The 25002-nt window shown below is 42.1% G+C and overlaps 3 protein-coding genes across 12 annotated transcripts; 1 reads left to right on the top strand and 2 right to left on the bottom strand.

Annotated features, from left to right (window-relative positions):
* The first annotated feature begins 5205 nt into the window (after positions 1 to 5205).
* Positions 5206 to 5943, top strand: LOC115741039. Its single transcript, XM_030674744.2, has one exon. It carries the CDS (start codon positions 5302 to 5304, stop codon positions 5896 to 5898), a length of 597 nt encoding a protein of 198 aa, XP_030530604.1. The 5' UTR covers positions 5206 to 5301; the 3' UTR covers positions 5899 to 5943.
* A 1775-nt stretch (positions 5944 to 7718) lies between these two features.
* Positions 7719 to 14175, bottom strand: LOC115741033 (homeobox-leucine zipper protein ATHB-8). 5 transcript variants are annotated; one of them, XM_030674731.2, is made up of 19 exons: positions 13526 to 14175; positions 12992 to 13302; positions 12373 to 12532; positions 12031 to 12131; positions 11852 to 11942; positions 11612 to 11707; positions 11413 to 11526; positions 11236 to 11319; positions 10955 to 11110; positions 10799 to 10873; positions 10496 to 10602; positions 10203 to 10395; positions 9897 to 10082; positions 9718 to 9798; positions 9477 to 9611; positions 9065 to 9390; positions 8690 to 8789; positions 8341 to 8490; positions 7719 to 8079 (listed from the first exon to the last, which is right to left on the bottom strand). In XM_030674731.2, the coding sequence occupies exons 2-19, from the start codon at positions 13201 to 13203 to the stop codon at positions 7933 to 7935; spliced, it is 2514 nt and encodes an 837-aa protein (XP_030530591.2). In that variant the 5' UTR covers positions 13204 to 13302; positions 13526 to 14175; the 3' UTR covers positions 7719 to 7932. The 5 variants fall into 5 exon arrangements, with proteins under 5 accessions (XP_030530591.2, XP_048133195.1, XP_030530593.2 ...); XM_048277238.1 differs by having other exon boundaries at positions 12992 to 13269; XM_030674733.2 differs by having other exon boundaries at positions 12992 to 13176.
* A 5283-nt stretch (positions 14176 to 19458) lies between these two features.
* LOC115741038 (thioredoxin-related transmembrane protein 2) lies at positions 19459 to 24744 on the bottom strand. 6 transcript variants are annotated; one of them, XR_007198070.1, is made up of 12 exons: positions 24472 to 24744; positions 24319 to 24363; positions 23491 to 23547; positions 23087 to 23156; positions 22837 to 22878; positions 22579 to 22652; positions 22195 to 22265; positions 21976 to 22058; positions 21775 to 21884; positions 20934 to 20996; positions 20013 to 20156; positions 19459 to 19885 (listed from the first exon to the last, which is right to left on the bottom strand). XR_007198070.1 is itself a non-coding variant. In XM_048277239.1 (11 exons), exons 1-10 carry the CDS (start codon positions 24604 to 24606, stop codon positions 20934 to 20936), a joined length of 750 nt encoding a protein of 249 aa, XP_048133196.1. In that variant the 5' UTR covers positions 24607 to 24744; the 3' UTR covers positions 19459 to 20156. The 6 variants fall into 6 exon arrangements, 5 of the variants coding, with proteins under 5 accessions (XP_048133196.1, XP_030530598.1, XP_030530603.1 ...); XM_048277239.1 differs by having other exon boundaries at positions 19459 to 20156; XM_030674738.2 differs by lacking the exon at positions 20013 to 20156 and having other exon boundaries at positions 19459 to 19966.
* Between the last annotated feature and the right edge of the window lie 258 nt (positions 24745 to 25002).

The following is a 25002-nucleotide window of genomic DNA, read 5'->3' as shown; positions in this document are numbered from 1 at the left end:
GTTTAGGGTTTAAGCTGAAAATAATTGTTTCGATCACGGATTGCATTTCTTTTTTCCTTTTTTTTTTAGAGGGTTGGGAAGGTAAAAGAAATTCGATAAATAGACGTCAACCGAACATTTTGTATGAATCGAGCGTATCTATAACTTCGCAATGATTTCAAGCCTTATTTTCCACGTTTACCGAACACGATTCATTGGACTTGGTAATGCGCGTCCATTATTTCCTCCGCCGTATTCCAAAGGTTACCGATTTTCTCCGTGGGGATGTGAAATTCAGGGGGGGTGGGCCCCGTGATTCCGAAGGTGGAGATCATGGGTGGTCGTTCCTCCACGTGGCGCGACTGATCATACGGTAGGGACAGAAACCGAGGACGAGGTAAGAGTAGCGTGTGGCGCGGGACGCAGCGGCCAGCGATGACGTGGCGCTGACTGGCGGCCGCGAGGGAAGATTAGCCGGGGTCGGATATTGGCAGATGAGAGGCGGTGATTGGGCGATTGCGTGTCGCGCGATGGGAGAACAGGGCGAGCCGCGAAGCACGGGATTGGCGCCGGTCAACTGATTCTTTATTTGCTTGTGGTTTCCGAACGAAGCTAGTCTATTGCCACTCCTTCAACGAAAGCAGGAGGCAGCTGACGGAGCTTCCTTCCCCCCTCCTCTCCTTCCTTGTCCCCCTCTCCTTCTCTTTTTCTTTCCAAAAAAAATAAAATTTTAATTCAATATGCAATGTAATTTTATAAATTTTATTTTACTATACAATATGATCTCTAATTTTTTAATTTTTTAATGTGTTCGTTAAATTTTTTGTACGTGTTCAATTTAATTCCTAAACTATATAAAAAATGTTCAAAAACTACGATTCACCCTACACATTAGGTCAAAGTTGAGATACCATTTATATCATTTTTAATTACAAAGATGATCAGAGAAGAGACAGCTTGTCCGCTGAACTAAGCTAATTCGTTGGTCAATGTACGACAATAAAGTAACGGAAAAAATAATAATTATAAGCTGTGAAAATGTCACGATGTGATAATTAATATATTCAATTTTTCCATTTTTTCCCCTATTGATGTTGCTAATAAAGACCTTGCCACGCCAAATCATTCATCTGTGGACCCTTTTTTTTTTTTTTGTCGAAATCTATGGACCCGTTCCACGCGGTATTAATTTAGTCGCTACACTGGCCAGGCAAGAGCCATGCAACTTACAACTAAGACTCCTTTTCTGATGGGGAAGTTACAGCTAAGACTCCTATCGCCAGAACATCATCAAATTTACGGTCCGCTTGTTGTTTTGGCGAAAAATGAACAACTTATAAAACATTTTTTTCTAGATATAACCGTATAGACGAATGAAAAGAAAATTATCGTCCGCAAAAAATATTTAGACATAAACTATCGCTGATAATAAAAAGTATTTTATTAATCAATTATTTCAAACAATGCAAGTGATCATTCATAAGGAAATAATTTTCAAATCGTTCATTTTTCGCGAAACGAATAGAGCCCATTTCGTTAACTATCGCTTTCGTGGGAGACAAAATGGACTCTTTCTACACGTTTCTTGAGGCGTGTAGTAGACTCAGTCCATAAAATTAGCTAATAGAACCTCTTTGGAGTCCTTCTAAATCCTCGAACACGTGTCTCAAAGTGGTTGGCCGCAGCAAGACGAAAGGTAATTATTTATCTCATTGCATTATTTTTTTTTTAAAATCTCCTTTAGGCGTACCCAAAAGATCAACTTGAATTAGTTAAATAACCTCGTTTAGTTGTTGCACATCATCTGACGCTTGGATGCTTTGCGTCCACGAAGGTCACGACATTGGAATCGCCGGCCGCCCGATCGGATGGTCGTTCATCGTGCGGCTGAGACCGGTCCACGTCACCCAAACGAAACCAGATTTCTTCGTCCCGCGCCAACTTGATTCGTCGCCGCCAATGAATGCCCGCGGAGTTCGCGACGCGCGCAAGGCTTTGCCTTTTGGCACATCGACGCTCCATATTCCGTTCCCTATTCTCCTTGCGATTCGCTCCCGCATGAAACAATGAAACTACAACAAAATAATTTTCATAACTTAAGTGATTGATTTTCGTGGCGATTCATACTTGCTTGGGATAATTGTAGCTTAAAGTCTATAAATTTTATGACGAAAGTGTGACGAAATCCTAAAATTTTCGAAAAGTACAATCAAATCCTAAAACTCGTCGACTCAAGACAATCAAATCATTCCGTTGACACCTTCCAACTTCTTTAACAGACACATAATTTTTTTTATTTATCAAAACCTTCTTCACATACACGGTGCTCGTGTGCCGCTCACCAAGCACCGCAGGACTCACCCCATTGTAGATGGCGGTAATACGCAACCGGCTCCGTCTGTTTCGCGAAAATGACCGATTTGAAAGATACTTTTTCTAAAAATTACCGCTTGCAACGATTACATAAATCAATGTGTTCACAATAATATTTAAGCATGTATTGTTATTGATAATAAAGACATTTTTCACCGACTTAATTATTTCAAACGATACGACACGATTACTTTTAAGAGAATATCTTTCAATTTTCTTGTGAAATAAACGCACCCTTAATGAATAATAGATAGTGAATGTGACGAGCTCTGATAAGAATTTTTTCTTTTTTTTGTTCAAAAGCTCTGATAAGATTAACATAGAGATGACAAAAACCCAAAACTGAAAGCGCATAAGGAGACAAATGCCGAGAGATTTCTCGTATTCATCTTTCCATGCTCAAACGCTTAGTTCTGAATCTGCATCATTTCATCTCTGATCAGATATTTGTCTCTCTTATGTCCGGATGTGAAAAAGGATTAACAAAATTACATTTTTAGAAATGTGAAGCATAAGAAAAATACCATAACATCGGCGTTATGCTTTAAGAAGTATAACTATCGAGACTTCGTAAAAAAAAGGACGGCGCGACTTTTATGAGGTGCTTATGAAACATCTCATAGCCGCGACACTTCCAAAGCCGCAAGAGCTTTCAGAAAGCCGTCACCGTTGGTCGTCCCTCGTGACCTGCAAGATTTTCACGGAGGGGTTTTTCGCTCCATTTCGAGACACTTGAATCGGAAAAAAAATGGACCTCACAAAGGTCACTGGGTAGTCCTATCGATCGTTCGAAGAAGCGAATACGATGCTCGCGAAATTTCAGTGCGGATCGCTCATCGACGATCGGTCGCCATGATCGCGTGAGAAAGGACTTGAGTTTTGATTCCTTCTCGCTCGCCAATTGCGGGTTGGCCAGGGAATAGAGGGTCACTTTTGCCGCCCAAAAAGGTTCAAAAAGCGCTCTTGATCAAACGAATCTCGCCCCGTCGAGGCCCCTTTTGCACAAACACTCCGTCTGTTTCACGCACAAAAAAAGGTTTTTGTTTGTCTGAAAAATCAATTCTCTTTGAACAAGCACAAAATGTTCTCATGCTTAAATATAAATTATTGCATTCGACAAAAAAAAAACATAAATTATTATCGATAAATGAAAATATTTTTCATTTTAGCTAATCAAAGTCCGAACCCGTCAATAAATCCGGTTGGACTCACCTTCACTAAAAAACTTAAGTTAATAAATTATTATATTAACTGCTTAACGTTGTTAGCGTGAGCTACCTATTATAGCCAAAATAGGAAGATTCTTCTTGTTTTATACTCTTTCTATGTACATCCTATGTTTCTATATATACCCTATGTTTCTATATATACCCCTATTTTGTAAGTCAATTATGGTTGATTCTCTTCTCTGTATATGTATGTGCTTATAGCCTTGCAAACGTACGCTGGAATATAGAAATCACAGAAGAGTTTTTTAGAATTCCTTTTCACTACACACGTCACATCAATTCTCCGATATGGAACCGATATGAGACTTGTCTAACACAACCCTTTGCAACCCTTTCTCTTCTTCGAGTCACCTGCGAATTAATTGCTTAACATTGAAAGAGCTCTCGAGCTTCATCCTCTTTCGGATACCCGCAAAACACACACAGACACTCTCTCTCTCTCTCTCTCTCTCTCTCATGTCTTGTTATGCTTCTCGTGATGTGCTCCGAATCTTTACATGTATCTGCTAAGTTCATCGGCTTCCGTTCGTTTTGGGACAGACCAGACGCATCTGGAACACCTGCGTCCCCTTCGTTTAACCTTGATCTCTTCGGGCATCCATGGTTTTGGGAAGAACTGAGAACATCACGTGAACATAGAACGCCCCCGATTTCCCTTTTTTGCTTCCGTGATCTTTCTGCGCTTTTCCGTACGAGCCATACTCTGTAGAAACAAAGCGAAGAACTTATACAGCAAAAGGATATTGTTGACAATCGAGAGCTGAAGCCCACCCCCATGCTCTTTCTCTTGAAGTTGACGCAAAGTCAATCATGCTTAGAGACGGTAAACAAAAATCTCGATTCTTGAACTTGATTAGATGTGGTTATCCATGGAAGATTAGTAATGCTTTACACGCGTTGACTTGAGTTGAGTTCATGCACATAAGTTGGGAAGAGGACAAAGCAAGAACGTTAAACTAGAGTCTTGTTTGCCCTACATACTACGGTACCACCACCGTCTTTTTATCGCTAAAATCGTCTCGGCTGGAACAAAAACGTGCTTATTCTTCTTAATTATTGAGTGATTTTGCGCCTCTTTCATCCTTTCCACAATCAATATGGAATAACTCCAATAATCTCCTACTCACATATCGAGCATTGGATTAGAGCTGCAACAATCCGTACATCTATCGGGCCTGGATTGGAGCTGCAACAACTCGTATATCTCGTGTGACTATTGGATCCAGATTTGTTAGTAACCTCGGCTCTGATATCTCTCTCACCACAAAAGCAAAGTGAAAGGATGAGGCTTTCCTCACATTCGTAAACCAATCACCGATCCCTTCCACAACTAACGTGGAATAACCCTATATTAGTAACGTGAGAATCCAATTAAAGCTGACCTCAAAAAATTGCATAAACTCAGAGACAAAGCAAGCGAGCCAATGAAACCCTTCCATATGCCGGTGACGTGAGAACGAGGTAATTGAACTAGATCATCGGCCCCCACAGGAAAAGTGACGCACAAAAGAGACATCTGAAAGTTATCTTCATGAAATATCCAGTCTCTTCCGACTCGCCGACGGTCCACATACAGTTCACTCTTCTCTTTTCCCCCAGATTCTGCCTATATATTCTCATCCATAGTTCACTTCCTTTCTTGCTTCATTTCTCACGTTAAGCTTACCTTGCTGCGTTTGCTTTACCTTGATCGCGAAGCTTGCTTCGAAGTTCAACTCCAATGGCGCCAAATAGAGAGACCCCCGTCGGATCGTACCCTGAAGCTACCGACAACACCCGGGGCAACCCTCCGATACTTTCGGTGGAGACCCTTCAGAGAACCGTCTCGGACGTCACCTCCGAGCTCAGCAAAGAAGCCATCCGCGAAGCTGACGGCGAGGCGAGGCTGCCGCTGCCGATCCATGAGCTGGAGGATGCGAGGTGCGAGTGCTGCGGGATGTCGGAGGAGTGCACGCCAGAGTATGTGAGCCACGTCCGTGACAAGTTCTCGGGGAAGCTGGTGTGCGGGCTGTGCGCGGAGGCGGTGCGCGTGGAGATGGAGAGAGGCGGTGGGAAGAGCTGGGAGGAGGCGCTCGCCGCGCACATTGACGCGTGCTTGCGGTTCAACAGGATCGGGCGGGCGTACCCAGTGCTCTACCAAGCGGAGGCCATGAGAGAGATCTTGAAGAGGAGCTCGAGCGGCGGTGGCGGCCCTAGGGCCAAGTCTATCAGCCCTAGAGACGGAGGCGGGCTGAAGAAAGCGGCCATCGCGAGGAGCTCGAGTTGCATGCCGGCCATCACGAGAGGAGCTAACTACGACGGAACGGCAGTCAATTGAAGCAGGCTAAAGATGATCGATGGCCAGTCGATGTATAGTGTGACCGATATAGTTTGGGTTCCTATACAAGTACCTAAAAGGTTCGCTTCAGTTGCAGAGGGGCAACCGTATTCAGGCATAAGCATCAAAACCTTCGGTTCTGTTTTCGTTTTTTGGCTAAGAAAATAAGGAGATTCAGTCTCTTATTATATCGCCGTGATCCATAAATTTCGCTGTAAGAACCTATAACTAGATATCAACCCCCGCGGATGAAAGAAGTTTAGTTCTAAATCTAATAAGAAATGACACAAATATAATACAAATAAGAAGAAAAAGAAGATATGATTAACAGAAGTTTAGTGAATTCAAATTATCCGGCACCTTCATCGTGGAACGAAACGATCCTTTTCAAAACAAGTGATCACGGATACTTACAGACGAGATAGCGTTCCTCGTGAAGAATGCAGTAAATTCTGTCTTTTGCAAAAGATCGAGGAATAGAAATTTTGTGCGATTACCAAACATGGAATCAGAACACCTTTGGTAAGTGCACAAAATTTTTGTTTTCCCGAACAGAAATGCGTTTGGTTATCGCACATAATTTCTGTTCTCAGAAACAATTTCTCTTCTCAATTTTTTTCATTTAAGTCGAATCATGTTGCCAAGCGAAGGACATTGAATTGAAGGATTTTCAAGAAAAGCAAGTAGTGTTTGTAAATGAGTCAAAAATGGAAGCAAAAGAAAGTTTTATGAGCCCTAGTCGCTCTTGGATTTTAAGGTATGTTCGCAGCCAGTTTTTTTTATTCTTATTTTTACTCCAAATCTATTCCCGAGAACAGAATAGTCATAATCAGTTATGTTACCAAACACGTTTCTCATTCTTTTCTTGCTCCGGAGAACAAAATCGATGAACCAGAATTGTTACTAAATAGACCTTAGAATCTTATGTGTCCCTTTAATCTACCTTAAGAATTGGGGTGCGTTTATTTCACACAAAAAATTCAAGTTTTTAAAAATATTTTCCGAAAAATGATTGATTGTCTCGCTTAAAATGAGGAATAAATGAAAAATATTTTCATGACTCGTGAAAATCTTTAGGCATAAAATGCTATCGACAATGAAAACATTTTCTTTTGGATAATTTTTCTACGTGATATGATCAATTATTTTCTTGGAAAATATTTTTCAAACCTTGAGGTTTTCATGAAATAAGCGAACCCTTAGTGTATATTGCTCCTTACATAGTCTCGGCCGTAGAATCTTGTTCCCTCGTGTTCATTTCAATTACTGGACCAATGACCGAGTCTCTAAATGAGATGAGATGATGAAATCAGCAGAGAAGCAATTAAGAACAGGACCAAGACAAATTGTCAGATTAACTATTCAATCCGGTCATAACTAGGATGCAAGGACTCGTCATGAAAGGTTCATCCTTGCAAAGGCGTTGTTACATCAGTCCGGTCCAATATGCGCTGCGCGTGCAGTGGTCGGCAGCCTCTCTCTCTCTGCTGCCTAATGGCGAGGCAGCGGCGAAGCTGCTCCTCCCTGCATGAGGCGAGCGATGGCTGGTGGCGGTAGTCGCAGTGGAAGCCTTGATGGTCCTATCGAGCTTTATGACAAGACTGCTAAGATCACTCTCCGTTGACGAAAGCATCGTCGGAGTTACCCCGAAATACCAAGTAACGACTAACCATCTGTTTCCTACAATGCATCAATCTCTCTTCACATATATGACTCACGCCGTCACAAAAAGGGCGAACTTAAACCTCATCTGATGAACGACTTCATTAAGCGCAACCGCTGAGGGCACGCACAATTGGAGGAGGAAATGGCATAATGTATCCCGACGAAGAGAAAATATAATTAAGCATCGTCATAATGATTCATAAACAGGGCACCGATCAAAGCATAAGAAAGGACGACAAAAATTTCTCGACCGGTGTCGCTTCTAGTTACCATAATACTAACCGTGTTCTCGATTTCTCTATTGCCTAAAAAGAGGACCAAAGGTAGAGAGCGATGCGATGCTCACTAGATCTTTGACATAGCTTAGTTTCAGACGAATGACCAGTTGACAAACATGAAGCAGATGCAGTGAGCATTCTCTTCTTCATTCAACACCTTCCAAGCTACCGCTCTTTCGTACGAAACCGGCCTCCCCATACTTGACAGGCAGATACCACCTTGGAGACACATGAAACCCTGTAAAAAGAAAGCAAACCTGTCAAGAGAATGAAGGAGACAAAAGTGCCGGCGCAGTGGCCCGATCTCAGGTAAAGAAGTACCATCATTCCTACTTCCTAGGGTTGCTGCTGCACTTCTAAAGTCACCGAAAGATAAAAGTCAAATAAACTATCGGATGTTTTCCCGTGGATTTTCACTTCATTTCATTTTTATCCATATTCATTTGCTAAAGATGCTTATTCATGTATACGTGCTACTACAGATTCCAGGCAATTTTACCTGCTGCATTATCTGGGGGAATTCCGAGCAGAGAGTCTTTCTTCCACTGTCGTCGAAAATCTTTTCCAGGGTAATGTCTTGCAGCGCAATCAAGGTCGTTTCCAGCATGTCAAGTCCTGCTTGGTTAGCAAATGTGAAAACCGGCGCTGCCTGCAAACAAGAAGAATAGCAACTCATATGAGGCTATGGAAAATTATATTAGAACAAGGAGAAAAGAAAACTTGCTAATGGTTCAATATCTTATTAGTCTTGAATTTTGTTTCAAAAGTGACTGCGAAATAAATTCCAACGATAGGCAGGCGAAGAAATATTCACTAGAAATGACGAAGCGTAGGCGGGAAAATATTACCCTGAGAGAGCAGCATAGGATTGCATCTGAGTGATGCCATAGATCTTTTAGCAAAGAATCACCGCCCTCGCTCTTGAGTAACGCCACGCCAAGATAGGACCTGGAATCATGTCACTTTGGTCAGTTTCAAACATGCGATTGAATTTACAAAGTAGAGCAAAATCATGATTCCTGAAGATAAATGAAACAGGAACATTCTCATTTGCTTTTCATTTATGAGCCATCCACCTACCGTAAGAACTGTAGAATTTGGCGAGTGAAAAGGTACTGTTGTTACGGTAGGTAGATGGCTCATAAATAAAAAGCAAACATGAAATGCATACCAGCAAGACCAATATCATATAGTAATAATAAAGAACATTAGAGCATATGTACCTGTAGCTTTGGGAGATCCAACGGGCAAGCGTGTGCGCTTCAGGAGAGCCGGGTGGTGGGCGAAGACTCGCATGACAGCCCAAATTTGTGGGTGAGAGTGCTAATGCCACTCTCTGAACAGATGCTATTATACTTCTGAGGTATTGGCGAGCCATGGACGCCACATTCTCTTGAAGGTGTAATTCAAACGCAAATTGGAAGGCTATAGTCATCACAGATTTGGTGCTTCCACTATGACCAGAATTATCACCGACTGCTTTGTTGCCTGTGGGCCCAACATCAAGAGCTGAGGCAAGATCAAGTGTCCGGTTCGGGCTGGAGGCGTCCTGTATATTTGTCGAATTTATGTTAAAGTGCAACCAAAAGAACAAGAAAAGGAAAGAAAATAGAACGCAAGATTATGAACTCTCACCGTTCCTGGATCAAGAGGAATGATGCGGAATCCCGAAGGAATAATGGGTGCATCGTCAGAAAAGGATGCGTCAATGGGAGCGAAAATTAGTTCAGCACATGTGCCAACAGCGTTTTCATCCACTCCATTGCAAAGCTAGAACAAATTCAACCAGGAAAGAGCGGAAAAAACACCATCAACAATGTGTCAAAGAGAGGAGTTGGTCTGAGGGTTCAATATGGAAAGGAAGGACAGGACTCACTTGCAAGAGGAAGATGTCACTTGGCATAATCATGTCGTCCCGATAATGGCCCATGTTTTCAAGTTTAACAACCTCCATAAACTGTTAAGACAATCAATCCAGGAATATTAGCAAATCTTATTGGAAGATAGAAGTATGATAGGCCACCGATGTCAGGATACAGAGCAAATTTTACTTGCCTCTTCATGCTCAATTGTGTGAGCAAGCGGAAGAATAACCTGACTCCCAAAGCCTCCAATTCGTGCCCCTGGCATGTTGCATGGACTGGCTTTGATTGCCGCAGCAGAGTACGCTTCGATACTGCTGTCTGCCCACTCTGATCGATGCTCTCGCAAAAACCGTAAGAGTATTGCTGGAGGCACATTCTGAGGCAGAAACGAAGAAAAGAAAAGAATCAACAAAAGTAAGGTAAAAGAGTTAGGACCAAATGAAATGCGTTTTCAAATTTTAAAATTTTGGAATATGAAATTATAAGCAGTTCTTACTTGCAGCAGCATGGATGCTTTTGCACACAAGACCGCGCTAGTCATGGAAGGAAAACCACTTGCATAAGAAATGTTCACGCCAGCCATCTTGGCCGGTGACGAGTTGATGAGAAGAGTAACATCATCGACACCATCACTTTCCAACATAGACCAACCATCGTCCATAAATCCATTGACAGCTTCGTTAAAACCCCTGTCCAAATAGATAGCTTACTTTAGACCCACGAGTACATAGACTGAATAAAGGAAAAATTTGCATATCGGAAAATTGCAATGAGAGCATGCCCACGTACTTGCTCAATCTCTGACCTAAAGCACGCAGTGCCGCAGGTCTTCTTCCCCAACCAGTGACATTCGGCTGGGAAACTTCTTGAGAAAGCTGCCTCAGATGGCGTAAAGCCTGGGTAACGTAGGAAAGTTATTAGAACGTCTGTGATATTTTTCTGCCCTCGCTAGCTGCTTTGACTTTCTTATCTTTCAAAATTCTTGTTAAAAGAAGTCGGTTCACATTGATATCAATGTTGCCAGAGCAGGAACTAAAAACTTACGAATACTCTTTCAAATTGGCAAAATCAAAGTCAACAAGAAAAGCTTACCGCCATCGTCGTCCTTTGTGCGAGCAAAGTTGACGACTCGTAAAGTGGGCGCAATACTTCAGGCACGCTCCACGGCTGTGAGAATTAAGCAACTGTAAATTCACAGTGAAAGATGGACGTCTTCACCGATGAAAGCGGGTGATGACCATTACATACCTCTAAATCCATGTGATCAACGATATGAATTATCGACCCACCCCCTTCACAGGGCCGGATCAGATATCCACTAGACAACAATTCAGCTCTCACAAAATGAGGGACAGGAGGCATACTAGGACCATTTTGGGTGTTGTTAATTGATCTTTCACATACCTATGGCATACAAAGATGAAAGCTATATCATACAACCAAGAAAAAGTCTTGGAAAAGAAATACCAGATTATGACATTAGAAGAGCAGAAGATATTGTTTTATCAAAGTATTCTTAAAGAGCATACCACAAGACTCCCATCCTCCATTACAGATGTGTAGCGCAGCAACCAGAAGTCACGAGCCGGTGCCAGAGTGGTAGGAGCATAGAGCTAATCAGAGACATCAGAAACTAACTTCAGTAAGCAATTCTACCAGCAATTCTTCCGCAGAATCACAGCCCAAAAGTTACATTTCAGACCCACCTGCATGTACAGCAACTCAACAGTCCCACCGTTTCCAGACGACAGCACATTTGCAATATCCACAGCTCGGCAATCACGATACCACGAAGGCCGATCTTTGAGGATTTCAGCAACCTGTGGAGAAGGTGGTGCATTGAATTCTACAAACCTCCAATGGCGAATTCGTATATTCCATATGCAAAGATAGTGAAGGACTCACTCTTGAAGGTTCTAGACCCACGAGACCGCATGCACGTGCTGCCACACCAGTGCAACCATGAGAAATAGCAATGATTCCAATGGAATCCGGACCAGGCTGCATAGAGTGTCAGTAAAATCTTGTTAATGAAGCAGGTCTAACGAGGCCAATCATTACGGAGTCGCTTCGTAGATTCAGGTCAAGCATCTTCATAATAAATCAAAACCTATACCGAGTGATTTTACTCCGTTGTAGCATTACCTTCATCCCGGGCAATTGGACCCACTCCACAGCGGTTCCAGTGGCCTTCGAAAGAAACTCCGTTAAAGTTTCCTCTGCAATGGACAAAAGTCTGCAAAAGACATGAGCACAATGTCATAAGCCAAGCCAGATGACAATTATAAAGCACGAAAAGACTCGATAAACGCTACGCCACTAACCCTGCAGGGCTGGCATCCCTTGGTGGATGCTGAGGAGTCAAATGGTGCTGACCACTGGTCACGACCGATTCACAACTCGTATCGGTGGTGGCGAGGGTTGCCTGCAAGACACGGAAATAAGCTAAAGAATGCTTCGCTGACACAAATTGTAATGTGTTTTTTCCCACCATAAAGGGGAAAACAAAATGTAGCACGCTTATCTATCTTGGTTGCTCCTAACCTATGGGGAGCAAAATACATCTTTTGAATGAAAAAAGTTTCAGTTTCTTTTAGTTTCACCATATGTGTTTCACTAAGCAATATAAGAGAAAGGAATGAAAAGAGGTGGAAAAGCTCCCTCACATTTTGTGTCTGCTGGCGGAAATAACTGTTCTCATACACCAGCTGGGACACTTGCTTTTGCAGCCTATCATTCTCCTCCATTAAAAGCTTGTTCATTGCAGTCAGCTTCCTATTCACTGCTTGAAGGCGTGACGCTTCTTTTCTCTGCTTCTCTCTACACCTGCAAGATCAAAGGATCATAACGTTCAGGGCTCATAGCAAGCAATTAAAATCCGTATGTACCGACTACATCGAGAGCCAAAAATCAGTAGAGATCTTAAAGTAGAAATGAATTTCTCAGCCACTTATGGAGCTAGACCATCTCTCCTGTTGACAACCATCACCGATGGCAGCGAGAGATTTCAATCCACAAGATACATTAGATAACTCTTTCACCGAACTTCAGACGGATATTTGAAACAAGATAAGCTAACATAGATTTGAAACTGAGAAGATCCTTTGCCGATTAGTTTTTTCACCTTTCATTGCACCAAGAATAAGAATCCAAATCCCACCTGGCCCAGAGTCACTACTTGATGACTCCCATCGATTTATTGTACAAATTTGCAGATGAAAGGATTATCCAACTAAATATATCCAAGCTTGACTCGAAGACAGTAGCACATTTAAGACGACATACCTTCGATTCTGAAACCAAACTTTGATCTGCTTCGGCTCGATATTCGAGAGAATTGGGCATTCTCTAATCAGCTGCTGTCGCCTCAGAGAACTTGGCTTTGGACACTCATGATACAGCCTTTCGAGGGCTTCAACCTGCTCGGGCGTGTAGCGCACATATTTCCCGTTGTCCATCCCCAACTTGTCCTTACAGGCCGAAGTCACCGCCATCATCACTTCATATTTACCCAAAGGCGCAAAAACAAAACCAAAGATATTCCAAATTCGCAAAGACAGAACCTGAGGAGAGAGAGGTCATGCAAAAGTCTCCACCTAAATCCCAAAGCAAGATACCCTCAAAACTAAGATGAAAGAAACGTTTCCCTATATGATCTGTATCAGTAAAAAGCATGCCAACCACTCGCGAACACAGCTCTACAGGCGCATGTAATTGTATGCAACGATTTCTCCATCAAAGATTCATTTTTTTCACTGTTTTAATCAAGTCCCAACTGATGAAGAACCGCAAAAGGAGGACTCGCAGTGAAGAGCTTACCGGGTTGCCAACTTATTGAATCGGCAAAAGAAGATGGCCCTCCTCAAACCCAGAAGCTAGAAACGCTCCTCTTTCATTTTAAATGCGAAAAACACGAGTCTTTCCAGAGAGACGCCCGTCAGGACCACACTCTTTTTTTTTTTTCTTTTTATCTTCAACGTCCTGCAAACCGTGCTGCTACTTCGAAGAAGCAAGAAAAACGAGAAGCCACCCAAGTGAGCTCTCACCGCGGACAACTCCTCTCTGTCTAGCAAGTGGAAGCTCTCTGCGCCATGGAGGCTGGTTATGTCACGCGAGAAGTGACACGCAGCTCACGAGCAGAAAGGAGTGGTTCTCAGTTTTGTCTGTGTTATGCATCTGGCAACAAGAGAGTGGAGGAATGATATCGGGATCGGGATCTCGGGGAAGCCTAAAAGAGAGAGACTGTAGACAGTGTAGAGAGAGAGAGAGAGAGGGGGAGAGTGAGTGAAACCCCCATATACCAGACAGAAAACGAGAGGCAAAGAAAAGGAGTGTTTGGTTTGTTTTCACATCACCTTTCTTTTCCTTCTCTCTCTCCACTTTTGCTTTTGTTTTTGTTTCTTCTGTCCTTTTGACCCTGTTTTGCTGATGTTGTTGTTTACGTTGCTTCCGAAGAGCTTGTTTTTCACAGACCTCTTCCTCTTCCGCTTCCTCTTCTCCTCTCCCCCAACGTCATATTACATAACCTTCGGTTGTGAGCTTAGTACACATGCGCCGTTAGATTATCGGGCACGTCCCATCCAACGGTGCATGTAATTACACATCATCCGGCGGTTTGAAAATTGAACCGATTAATTCATCTTGATGACAATACCCGTCTCCGGTACTATTTTACAGCCATTTGTTTTCTTCTGTTTTGACTTGTTTAACTCGATTTGACTGCGTATCAATCTCTTATGCCATTTTCTACAACCACCGTGTCAAATAACCCTCGTCGCAAAATTCTTTTCCTCCATAAAGCCTGTAAGTCATCTTATATTGTGTACTATACGAGAGATTCATTCTATCGATCGTGCGTACAATTTTTCTCACGTATATTCTTCCGAGCACAACGATACGATACACGATACATGTAGCAACGAGAAGGAGAACGTACACACATCGTAAGATTCAAGTAAAGTGGGAGATTCGTTTGCGACGAGAGGGACGAAAGCATATAATATCGCTGATGCATGTGTGCTCCAAGGAAAGAGGAAGGAGGGAATTTGCACTGAGTCGTGTGTCAATGGGACAAAATAACGAGGGGGATATTTGCATGCGTCTCGTCTTCTCGTGCCCACCATTCCCTTTTCCGTATAAGCACCACCAGAAACCCTAACACTCGACTTTGCATAGATATATATATTTTTACTTACTCGGAAGACCAACATATATTATTTTCTTCACAAATTTCTTTTTTGGTTTTGCCTTTATAATTTCCTTACAATTTTAAAAGATTTAAATTTCCGTTCTAACGAGGGGGAAAAGACACGAGAATATCGATCTTTTCGGCGCGTCTCTTCGAATCACCTCGATCGCACGCGGTTTTAAGTTTTCGCTCTAAGGAGCTGCAAGCATAATGATCACGACTCATGCTATATAAGTTAGGCAGACGAACGTATTGACCCGTCGAAAATTTCGCTGTTTCGGTCGCCGACTGCGACATCTTCTGCGGAGCCGCATGGATTGGAGTAGTGACCGACGTTGCTCTGCTTTGAAATGTTCTTACCCATACCATGGAAATGGAGAATTGTTCCGAAAGGAAGGAAGGAAGGAAGGGAGTCCAATAAAGTCGAACACATTTTTACCAAGTGAAGAGTCAATGACAGGTCGCGTCGAGGATGTCACATTTCAAACCACGACTTGGGTGTTTTTTTTTTTTTTTCTTTCCCCTCAGTCGCATCTATCTTTGAAATATTTGAAGGAGCACTCTCGACCCAAAAAAAAAAGAATTTATTATTATTATTATTATTTATGCAGATATTTGGGTGAGTTTGACAAATTCTAAGGGGGGGTAAAAAAGGGGGGCGATAATGGCAGACAAATTGAAGTGGGGTTCGATCCTCCAAATTGTGGCGTCCATATGAAGATTAGCACATGCCTTTTTTCAACTCGCCTTTTTTTCTTTTTTTTTTCAACACGCAAGTACTAAACTTCTACTATGTTTTTATTTATAAATAATTGAAAAAAACGAAAGATAATCAGAACGAGATGATAACAAACAGATAAACACCCAATCGACTGAACGGAACGTTCTAATCGGGTCAGGCTCGGATGGGCGATGTCGCATTTCTTTTTTTCGTGGGGTTTCTTTTTTTTTTTTTTTTAAGTTATTGATTAGGGAAGTACTTATCGAAACGGGGGATTTGCCCTAAGTCCTAATCCTAAAGCTTGGATGATGAGGCAACAAGCAACATCAATGGCTCAACTCAGAAGACAAAAGGCCCTTTTCCGCAATGTCCCTTCCTCTCTCTCTCTTTTTTTTTTTAAACTCATTTTTATTATTATATTCGTATTCTTTTTTGCCTTTTTTGGCGGAGGAAAAAAAAAAGAGAGAAAAATAATTGCAATGTGTGCGTCAACGGGTGTGCCGAAATGGGATTGGCCGGTTAAAGTGGTAGCAACGCCCCGCCACTCTCGCTAGTAAATCTTAGAAATTAGTGCGCCCTAATCCTTTTTGTTTATTTATTTATTTATCAAGGTTAGTGGAGCGGACAGAGATAACATAGAATTAATCGACAATTAACCTTTTCCGTGGTCTCCCGGCGTGTGAGGGGAGGACACGTGTCGGCCGATGTTTTGGTGAAGTGTCCTTGACGCCAGCGGGACATATCTTGGTGTGTCGTTGGTGGGTGGGATTTCGGGGCCCACACGTGCGGGCCCCCGCGCGCCCGGCACGCGTGAGGGACTCGGGCCTTCCGCTTTACAGTCGTCAGATGCTGTGCCGTAATTTTTAATCTATTTTCCACTAATAATCTTTCCTCGTTAGAAATTTTTTTTTTTAAATATTTTTTTTTTCGCCTTTGCCTCGTAATCTCCTCAAAAGAAGCACGAGATTCGCCTCCGCCGCACCACGCGCAGCTTTGAGATCATATGAAGAATTAATTATATTCGCGAACCCTAGGAGTATTAGTTTGAATTCATTTTGGTATGGTACGACGAAATTACGTTTAAAAGGTCGGTCCCAAGCATTCTACGCGTTGATCTAGACCAGCGCACCATTTTTACTTTGACAAGCGCTTCATAATCAAGACGTGACCACCCAACATCGCTAGCCGGTAATGATTTATTATTCGGTTGTAAGTGGAAGACCGGGTCATACATTTTAAGGCCGAGTCGCTGACCCGTGCAATATCCGGAACCCGCGAAGTTCGCCGTCCTATCCACAAAGAACCCATGACACGACCGGCGATCCGTAGGTGCTACGGCATCCGACCGACGACCATCCGAACAGATATGTTATCCTCACGACATGACCCATTTCCTCTCGGCCAATCGAAAGAGATTGCCTTTTTTCAGTTTCCAAAATGCCGTCGGTTTACATCATAAGGCGCTCGGGGATTTCGAAAGCCTCATGATCTGGAATGATTAACAGAGCGTCGAGCATAGAGCGTGCTCATCGGACCGTAACTAGTAAACTCTTCTGTCGTGTTGCCCCAAAATACACATACAGCGCATGCGGGTAGAAAAGTCTCGTAGACGATTTCGAATTCTTAATAGTCTTTTTCATTCTGGTCGAAAGGTTAATGGGGGCTGTCCAAAGATCTTTGGATGTCTGGCACTTAAATAGGAAAAAGGGCAAAAGAGAGTGCCCGACACGACAATACTTTAAACGGAAGGCACGCCAACGCCAAAGCACAAGTTAATGGTGGGGAGTGCAAAAGAAATTGGGGGAGAAATAAAAAGGCCAAAAAAAAAAAAAAGTTTTAAAAGCGAAAAGAAAGAAGTGGGGAGTGTTCAGTGCGTGGGCTGCGCGTGGGCCGACAGCGAGATTGGGGCCCACTGAGCGGCGTATAAATAGAGGGGGTGGGGCCCGGAAATAGGGTCCCCCGACCCGATCTGACCTGACCTGACCCGTGCCGATCTTGATACCGGCAATGATATGATAGGCCTACTGTCGCCGTCACCTTCATTCTCCTTTTCCCACTTCTCATTTAATCCCCTTTTTCCCCCTTCCAGTTTGGCGTCGATGGAAAAAGAAGAGGAGTGAGAAACTTCGGCGGCGGGGAGGACATTTCGGGGTCCGCCGCGCGACGGTGACGTGACGGAACCAGCTCCGTTTAATCATCGAGGTCATTGTTCCATTTAAAAATACGTGCCTACGAATTAAGGAATTCTGATTTGAAAGATTGATGTTGCGTCGGCATATCTCGATTGGTGAGTACCACAATTTCAGCCATCTGGCCTTGTAAGCTCGCGCGAGCTGTTAGATGGACCGAGTGTCGCAATGCGATTGGACGGCTTTCTACTCGCGCCATATCAATCACAGATCGCAATTGAATTCGCCTTTTGGTTAAGTCCTTTGTTTACGCTAATGGCGCTTTTTCGGACGTCGTGGTGGTGGTGGTGGTAGGCCCGTGATTTGCACTACAAGCTAGCCTTTTCCACTGGGCTTCGACGCTGCGTATGGAAGCAAGCCCGTGGTCAACACTAGTTCAGTGCGACCCTTGTTCTACCCATCTACCGGGGTCTTCAGGGCTCCAAGATGACAGAAATCATCAGCAAGAGTCAGCGTAAGCTACATACTAGTTCAGTGCGACCCTTGTTCTTTTCGTGTTATGTGTGATTAACATTTCGATAATAGATGAAAAACATTTAACGAGTGCTTCGGAAGCGCAAATTGAATGTGCGTTACGGCAACATTGCTCCTTTTAAAAAAGGCTTCAAAAAAATAAAAGTGCAGACAATCACGATAGAAGCCATAAAATTTGTTACGATTCGCTTGAATTATAGAACTTCCGTTTCACGCGTTTAGACTCTTAAAACTTGGCACAGTCGTCCACTTTAATCCTTTCCGCTAGCTTCATTAGGTTATACCGTTATAGTGGATGGAAAACCGACGGGATTGATGAAAGGAGGCAAGGGGCGTCGAAGTCACGAGTTCAGGATTTATATAAGAGGGATGGAAGATTCGAGGACACGAAGGCATTATCTTGACAGAAAAGTGTCGCTCCAAGTTGCACTAACTCTTGGACCAAAAAAAAAAAAAAAAAAGTTGCACTAACTCAAATCAGTTGGTGCTATCTTCGACGTTTGTACGGCTCATCAAATCAATTACACCTTGCAACCTCTTCTTAAAATGATCATCAACAGTAACATGTTCATCGTCTAGTGAAAAACAGCAAGGCATGAGCTCACCTTGAGAGAGAAAGCACAGGAGCGAGAGAGAAACTCAAATGAGGCATTCGGATTTAGACCTGATTTCGGGCCATTTGAGTTCTCGTGATGACCCGAGCGCCAGGAGCATTTTCAAAGCACGAAAAATGACGATATATATCCGTCCGTATCTTGCACCGCATAATTGCAAGACCCACACGTCACTCAGAGCTCAAAACACTATCTTTTTCTTCATACCAAACGCTCAAAACATAAGCTCAGCACGTGAAACGGCAATACTTTGTCAAGTTGAATCAGTAGAGCTGCGGCTAGTTCGGCTCGGCGTAGTCAACCGGGCGTGGTTCTCTATGTAGATATCACTTGTATTATGTGAGAAGGAACGGCCACCATGCTAAACTCTCGAGAGTCACGGACTAACGCAGCATAAGAAAGAAACAATTACATGCATAACTTTCTAAGTTTCTAGGTGTTTCCAGCAGTTGTAATTAAGAGGTGAGAGCATCTAGAGCTCCAAGAGTTGCTGTGCGGTGGCAACTGAAGTAAACTATCAGAAGCCTAAGAATATCGTAAGAACATTGTCCTAGCAAGAAGCTAACAGTTAAAAACTAAAGAGAGCTCTCAATTTAACCGGATACAGTAGTATCCCCTCATGCTCGCTGTGCTAAGCTAAAACATGATATTTAGACTTTACCCGACATATCACCCAAATATAGAAACATCAAGAGCAAAAAGGAAAAAAACGTAGAAGGACAAGACAGAGGAAAAAGAGAAACATTTGCTAGTGATTTTTAGATGCCGTCGTCGTCTCACACAACTGCCAGGTTCATCCCTATTCACGTGGCAAAAATCTGGTTAAGTTATAGCTCTAGTTGCATCCCTTTCTTACCGGGTTTTTTTGTTCTTTGTGCCACCACTTTCTTACCAGGTTCGTGACTGTCAAAGACCAATCGGCAATCAGTAGTGCCGAACAGCATGCTTAGAATTAGTAGCAGCAATTCTTCTTTCCTTACAATGTCTCCAGACCTATGTGGTGAATGAAAGAGACGGATCAATTAAGCTTGGATGCCATTCAAACAGTGCACAGCCCACTCAAACGTGCAACACCTGAAAATAAATAAGAAACATGAGACATCGTCGATGCACGTAGGACCTTAGAGCTTAACAAGAATCCAAAGGGAGTCCCAATTTGACCATGTGCTAGAGGCCCACATAATGGTGGGAAACAGTACATTTACCAGCCGAAAAGGTGATAAAACAGAGCACCAAACATGCAAATAATTTTGCTGTGTCCTGCCTGATAGATGTATTTCATTTAATAAGGAAATCACATCGTACTCAGTCTGGTAATTATTTTGCATCGAGAATACTGGGTCTATAAACATAGTAACAGCAAAAGTAATGTGATGGCCAGTGTCCAACTTCTACTCAAACCTAAGTTCACTACTACCTCCAAAGAGCCCAGTTTACATCTTTGACCTAGAAATCACCTTTTGTTCTATAAGACAGGCTAAACAACAATTTTCATCGTATACTAAAGAGCAACAATGCTTCATTGTCTAACTTATTCATTCACTAGTTTTTGTGAAGACCAACAGGCAGAATTTTCTAGGTGTATCATTTGAACATATGCTGAGCAACAAAGGACATGAATGATAGATGCTTTTCATCATTGGAAATGGCTAATTTAGCCCACATGCTGATCCAAAACACTTGCCTAAGGATGGCTGCCTTTGATTACCCTTTTGCAAGCAAAGATTCACATGATGACCAACTCCAAGTTACTATAATCAAATTCAAGGCAATACCAGGGCTGGCTGTGGTGAAGTGGATGTAGTAGCTGCAGATACAGATGATATTGAAGTGAAAATTTGCTGAGGCCTGGTCTCTAAAGATCTTGAAGGCACATTATACACAGCTTTGCGAGCTTGCTATTTTAGAATCTCAACTAAATAATTGCATTTTCGCGTTGATTATAGTGTCACTACTAAGAAACCGCAAATGCACATGGAAGAGAGAGAGAGAGAGAGAGAGAACTTTCGAATTAGAAGAAAGATCATTCACTTCTAATTACCTATTTGCCATTCACATATTCAAGAAGGAGACGATCAAGCTCAAAACGCCGGGAAAGTAGTCTCTGCAGCACAGAAAATTTAGGACAAAAAAAGATGAAAATAGTCCGAGAAATGGTACAACTGTGCTGTAAAACAGATGAGCAGACCTAAAAGATAAATTAAGCAAGAAAAAGACACCAATCATCATCATAGAGAGCATACACAGGGCACACTAGCAGTTTGAGCACGACATAAATTTATATTCAAGCATCAAAGCCAATTTATTTAGGCAAAGTGAAAGATGAATGCAGATATTGAAATCACCCTTAAGAATATGCAACAGTCAAACGTATGGTTAATCAGCCAAGATATGGCATTGCTAACATCAAATACCAAGTAGAATGAAATGGGGGCAAGTATGACTAAACAAATTGAACTATGCTCCATCTTCTAATGATACGGAGGTAGTAGGCAGAGTGTTAAACAGGTCAGTTACAGCTTGCGCCTAATGTATGCCAAAGCTTTAATCAACAGACCAAAAAGAAGGAGACATTATGCAATATTAGGGCCTTGACCAACAAAGGATAAAGAAGTATTGCACTTCAGCATAGCATAAGGAAGGTGACAGATTAGCACAATGGGCATTTTTCTCCTAAATTGATAAGCTACAGAAACTTTGTACCTGTCATATGCAAGTCACTAAACCTTATTGGGAATTTCCTGAGAGGTTCTGCCCCAGAGGTTAATCTAATGGTTTCTGGAAACTTAATGAAATGCCAGATATAAACAGTTGCACATCATTGGAGAGGAAGCATGACGTAAACAATCAAAATACTAGGAGATAACTAATACCAAATATACCTTAGTAATGGGAGGATAGGAAATTTTGACTCCAAGATCAATATCTGGAAGGCGTGCTATTTCTGTTGCATTTTCAAATAATATATATGTGGGAAGCTCGGCCATGCTCCCTATGAGAACAAATTTTACTCACGTAAGCAAAAAAAAAAGATCAACCTACCTTTTGAAGAAAAATAGAATATTGAACTGAAAATAAACTACCAAGAGATATTCCAAATTTTTCTGCAACAATAGGAAAGAGCCCAAGATCCACTATCGCAAAGGACAAATTTTTGTTAGAATATCTGTCATCGAAATCCAAGTAGCAACATTGTAAGAATGTCAATTATGGAATGCCGGATAATAATATGAAACGTAAAAGGCTAATAATGAAGCTTGCAATTGAAACAAGGCAGGTCTAGCATTAGATAAGAAACATACGTTATTGAGAGGTCAGCAAAGCATCGACTTGCTCGAATGCAGGAAGAGGAACACGAAGAGCGAAACTCTACCTGCCAGCAATATAGCCGCTCTTCCATTATTATAAGTTAAGTGCAAGTACCAAAACTATGGCAAAGGTTCAAAAGAATATAAATGAGCCTACAATCAACATATAACTTCTTAAAAGTCAAAGTCCATTACTCAGAGGTACTTTGCAAAATGGGCTGATTTAAGCCGATGTACATCATGAAATGCCAGACATTCAATGTCACATCCAATAAGAATCATTCAGCAAAGATGAAGTCTGCTCTTGAGAATCTAAGGAAACTGAGAAAAAGGGGAAATTCTCCAAAATGCAAATAATGACAATTTTTTGGAACAAACCAGCCAGAATCTTGATGTGCCCCCATCGTTCAGTACTGTTTCTAATTGCAGTGGCGTTAACTTGCTTGCCGTACCTACAGAAAAATCAAATGGTAAAGAAGGAATCAGAAAAATCATAATAGAGGCAAGTCCAATATATATTTGTAATGCGGTCATACCAACAGATGGCCGCCTTTGATTACGAAACAGAGAACTGAGAGGGAACTCTAGTAAAGGAAAATCAAATATTTCAGGGTAAGGAACAAAACATCCCCATACCTAAGAATTGAGACACAGGTTGCTGGGTCAATGTAAATATCACTGCAAAAAAAAAAAAAAAAGCCAGATAAAGACAACATTAAAAGAGATAACTGCTTCCAACAGTATTTCAATGCATGGTTATTTTATACAAAATACTGCATTGGAGAAATTAGAGGAATCATCAACGCTTGGGTTGCAAAAATAGGCTCCTAGATCATACAAGGATTCCAGAAACGAAATGCAGAGTTAACAAATATGTATGGCGTACCCAGGAATATCAGAATGTACCAGAGAGCCAGGTGGTAATCAATCACTAATGTTACAACGACAAGAAAAACCTGAAAAGTTACATCAATTCCAGGAAAAAGTTAATAATGAGAAATAATAATGAAGAAAAATGAACGTAACTGGACTGTCACATGAAAACTGACGATAAAAGCTCACTAAAATCCAACTTTTTTGTTTTGGGCCTCAAGTTTGAAAATGTTCACTTGGTATTATAAGAATATTTGTGTGTAGTTTAAATGTTGCAATCTTCAAGATTATTTTAAAAGTATGGCCAAAAAAAGAAATATGGAAACCTTACATGCTATAACAACCTTGCATAATTCGATAACACTAAAGAACTTCGCATTTAGCAGCATCACGAATCAGAAGCAACATCAGAGATACCTTTGAGAAAAACAAAGAATCGGCTATGAAGGCATCCCATGTTTCTTCACGCACAAGCTACGCCAGAGAGAAACAGCATGAATAAAGAGCCAATTGAAGATTGCAATCTTCAGAGCACTAAACATTAGATCATAACAGCAAAGGTCCAAAAGCTCCTCAATTAGGCCTTCAGAACCAACATGACTCATTTCACCGATATCTTCAAGTCATAAGTACCCATAACCAAAACCTAGTAGAGATGCTCATGGTTAATGTGACAATTTGCCTTTTCTTGATGAAATAACGAATCCTACAGGTGGTTTAAGCTATTAGGTGGATGAAGCAAGGTGTTTAAAAAATCCCACTTATACCAAATTAAGAAGTTATGCAGGGCTGGTGTGGGGGTAAGACAGACGAGAACTGGATCAGTGATGAAAGTATCATGCACCTGAAACAGCCATATGGGGGCTTCAGACAGATAAGAATATATACTACATGCAGAATATATAATTGAATTGAATGGAGTATGTTCCAACTCTAATGACATGTCGAAGCATCTTAAATCCAAAATCTTGCAGAATCGAACTCACATTCTCTAGCAACAAGCCCTTATTATTATTATCTCCCCGAGCTTTTCATACCCAACAACAGGCAAATGCCACCCAAGTTTCTCCCAGATAATTTCACTCACTGCCCCCAGAACACAGTTCTCGCGGTTTCCACTAGAGAGTCAACAGTCAATGCACCCGCTAGGCAAGCAATCAGTAAGTGCAAACAACAGTACTTCAAGGCGACGCAACGCCAAAAAGGGAATCCGAAAAGCACCAACTTCTCGGGGCAATCCCATACCTTGACAGCAGCCAATGCCAGAAACGCCAAGACCGCCTGAATTTCCTGCACGTGATTAAAAAGCTCAAAGCATCAGATTAAGCATCAATCACTGCCGAGCTAAAGACCCGATAACTGTCACCAAAACGCAGGGGACGGAGATCGAGAGATTACTCGGCGAAGGAGGAGGTGAGTGAGGTCGGGAGAGAGGACGAGCGAGGCGGAGCAGCGAATCGGGAGGTAGGAGAAGAAGGCGAGGAGGTGGAAGAGGTAGTACGGCTCCGACACCGTCGCGTTCAACCACTCCATTTCCGGTGATGCCGTGCGGGCACGTTGCGTCGGAGTTGGATCAGTATCGGTTCTCTAGGGCTTGTGATGGAGGAGGAAAGGCCAGCAACAGTGCGCGATCTTCCCTCTCCTCCGGCCTCCCATGGACAACTCTTTAACAGTTCTCTGGTTTTCATTTTTCCTCTCTCTTAATTTATCAGCCCAATGAAAAATATTTATCAACTCGTTTGAATTACTCATTAAGGTTTTATTTATTCGTTTTTTTTGTAAATTTATCCAGTTATTTTTTTAGTAAATTACTTCTTTTGTTGCCTTACTTACCAATCCTCTTTAATAATTAAATTACTTCTGATAATTATCTTGTTATCCCAAGCTTGATTTGTTTTGAAGTTGTGTGAAAATCAATGAAATGTTGCC

Source organism: Rhodamnia argentea, chromosome 4 (assembly GCF_020921035.1).
Source record: "Rhodamnia argentea isolate NSW1041297 chromosome 4, ASM2092103v1, whole genome shotgun sequence".
NCBI lineage: Eukaryota > Viridiplantae > Streptophyta > Magnoliopsida > Myrtales > Myrtaceae > Rhodamnia > Rhodamnia argentea.
Note: the sequence above shows the minus strand (reverse complement) of the source record. Positions and strands in the feature narration are given on the sequence as shown.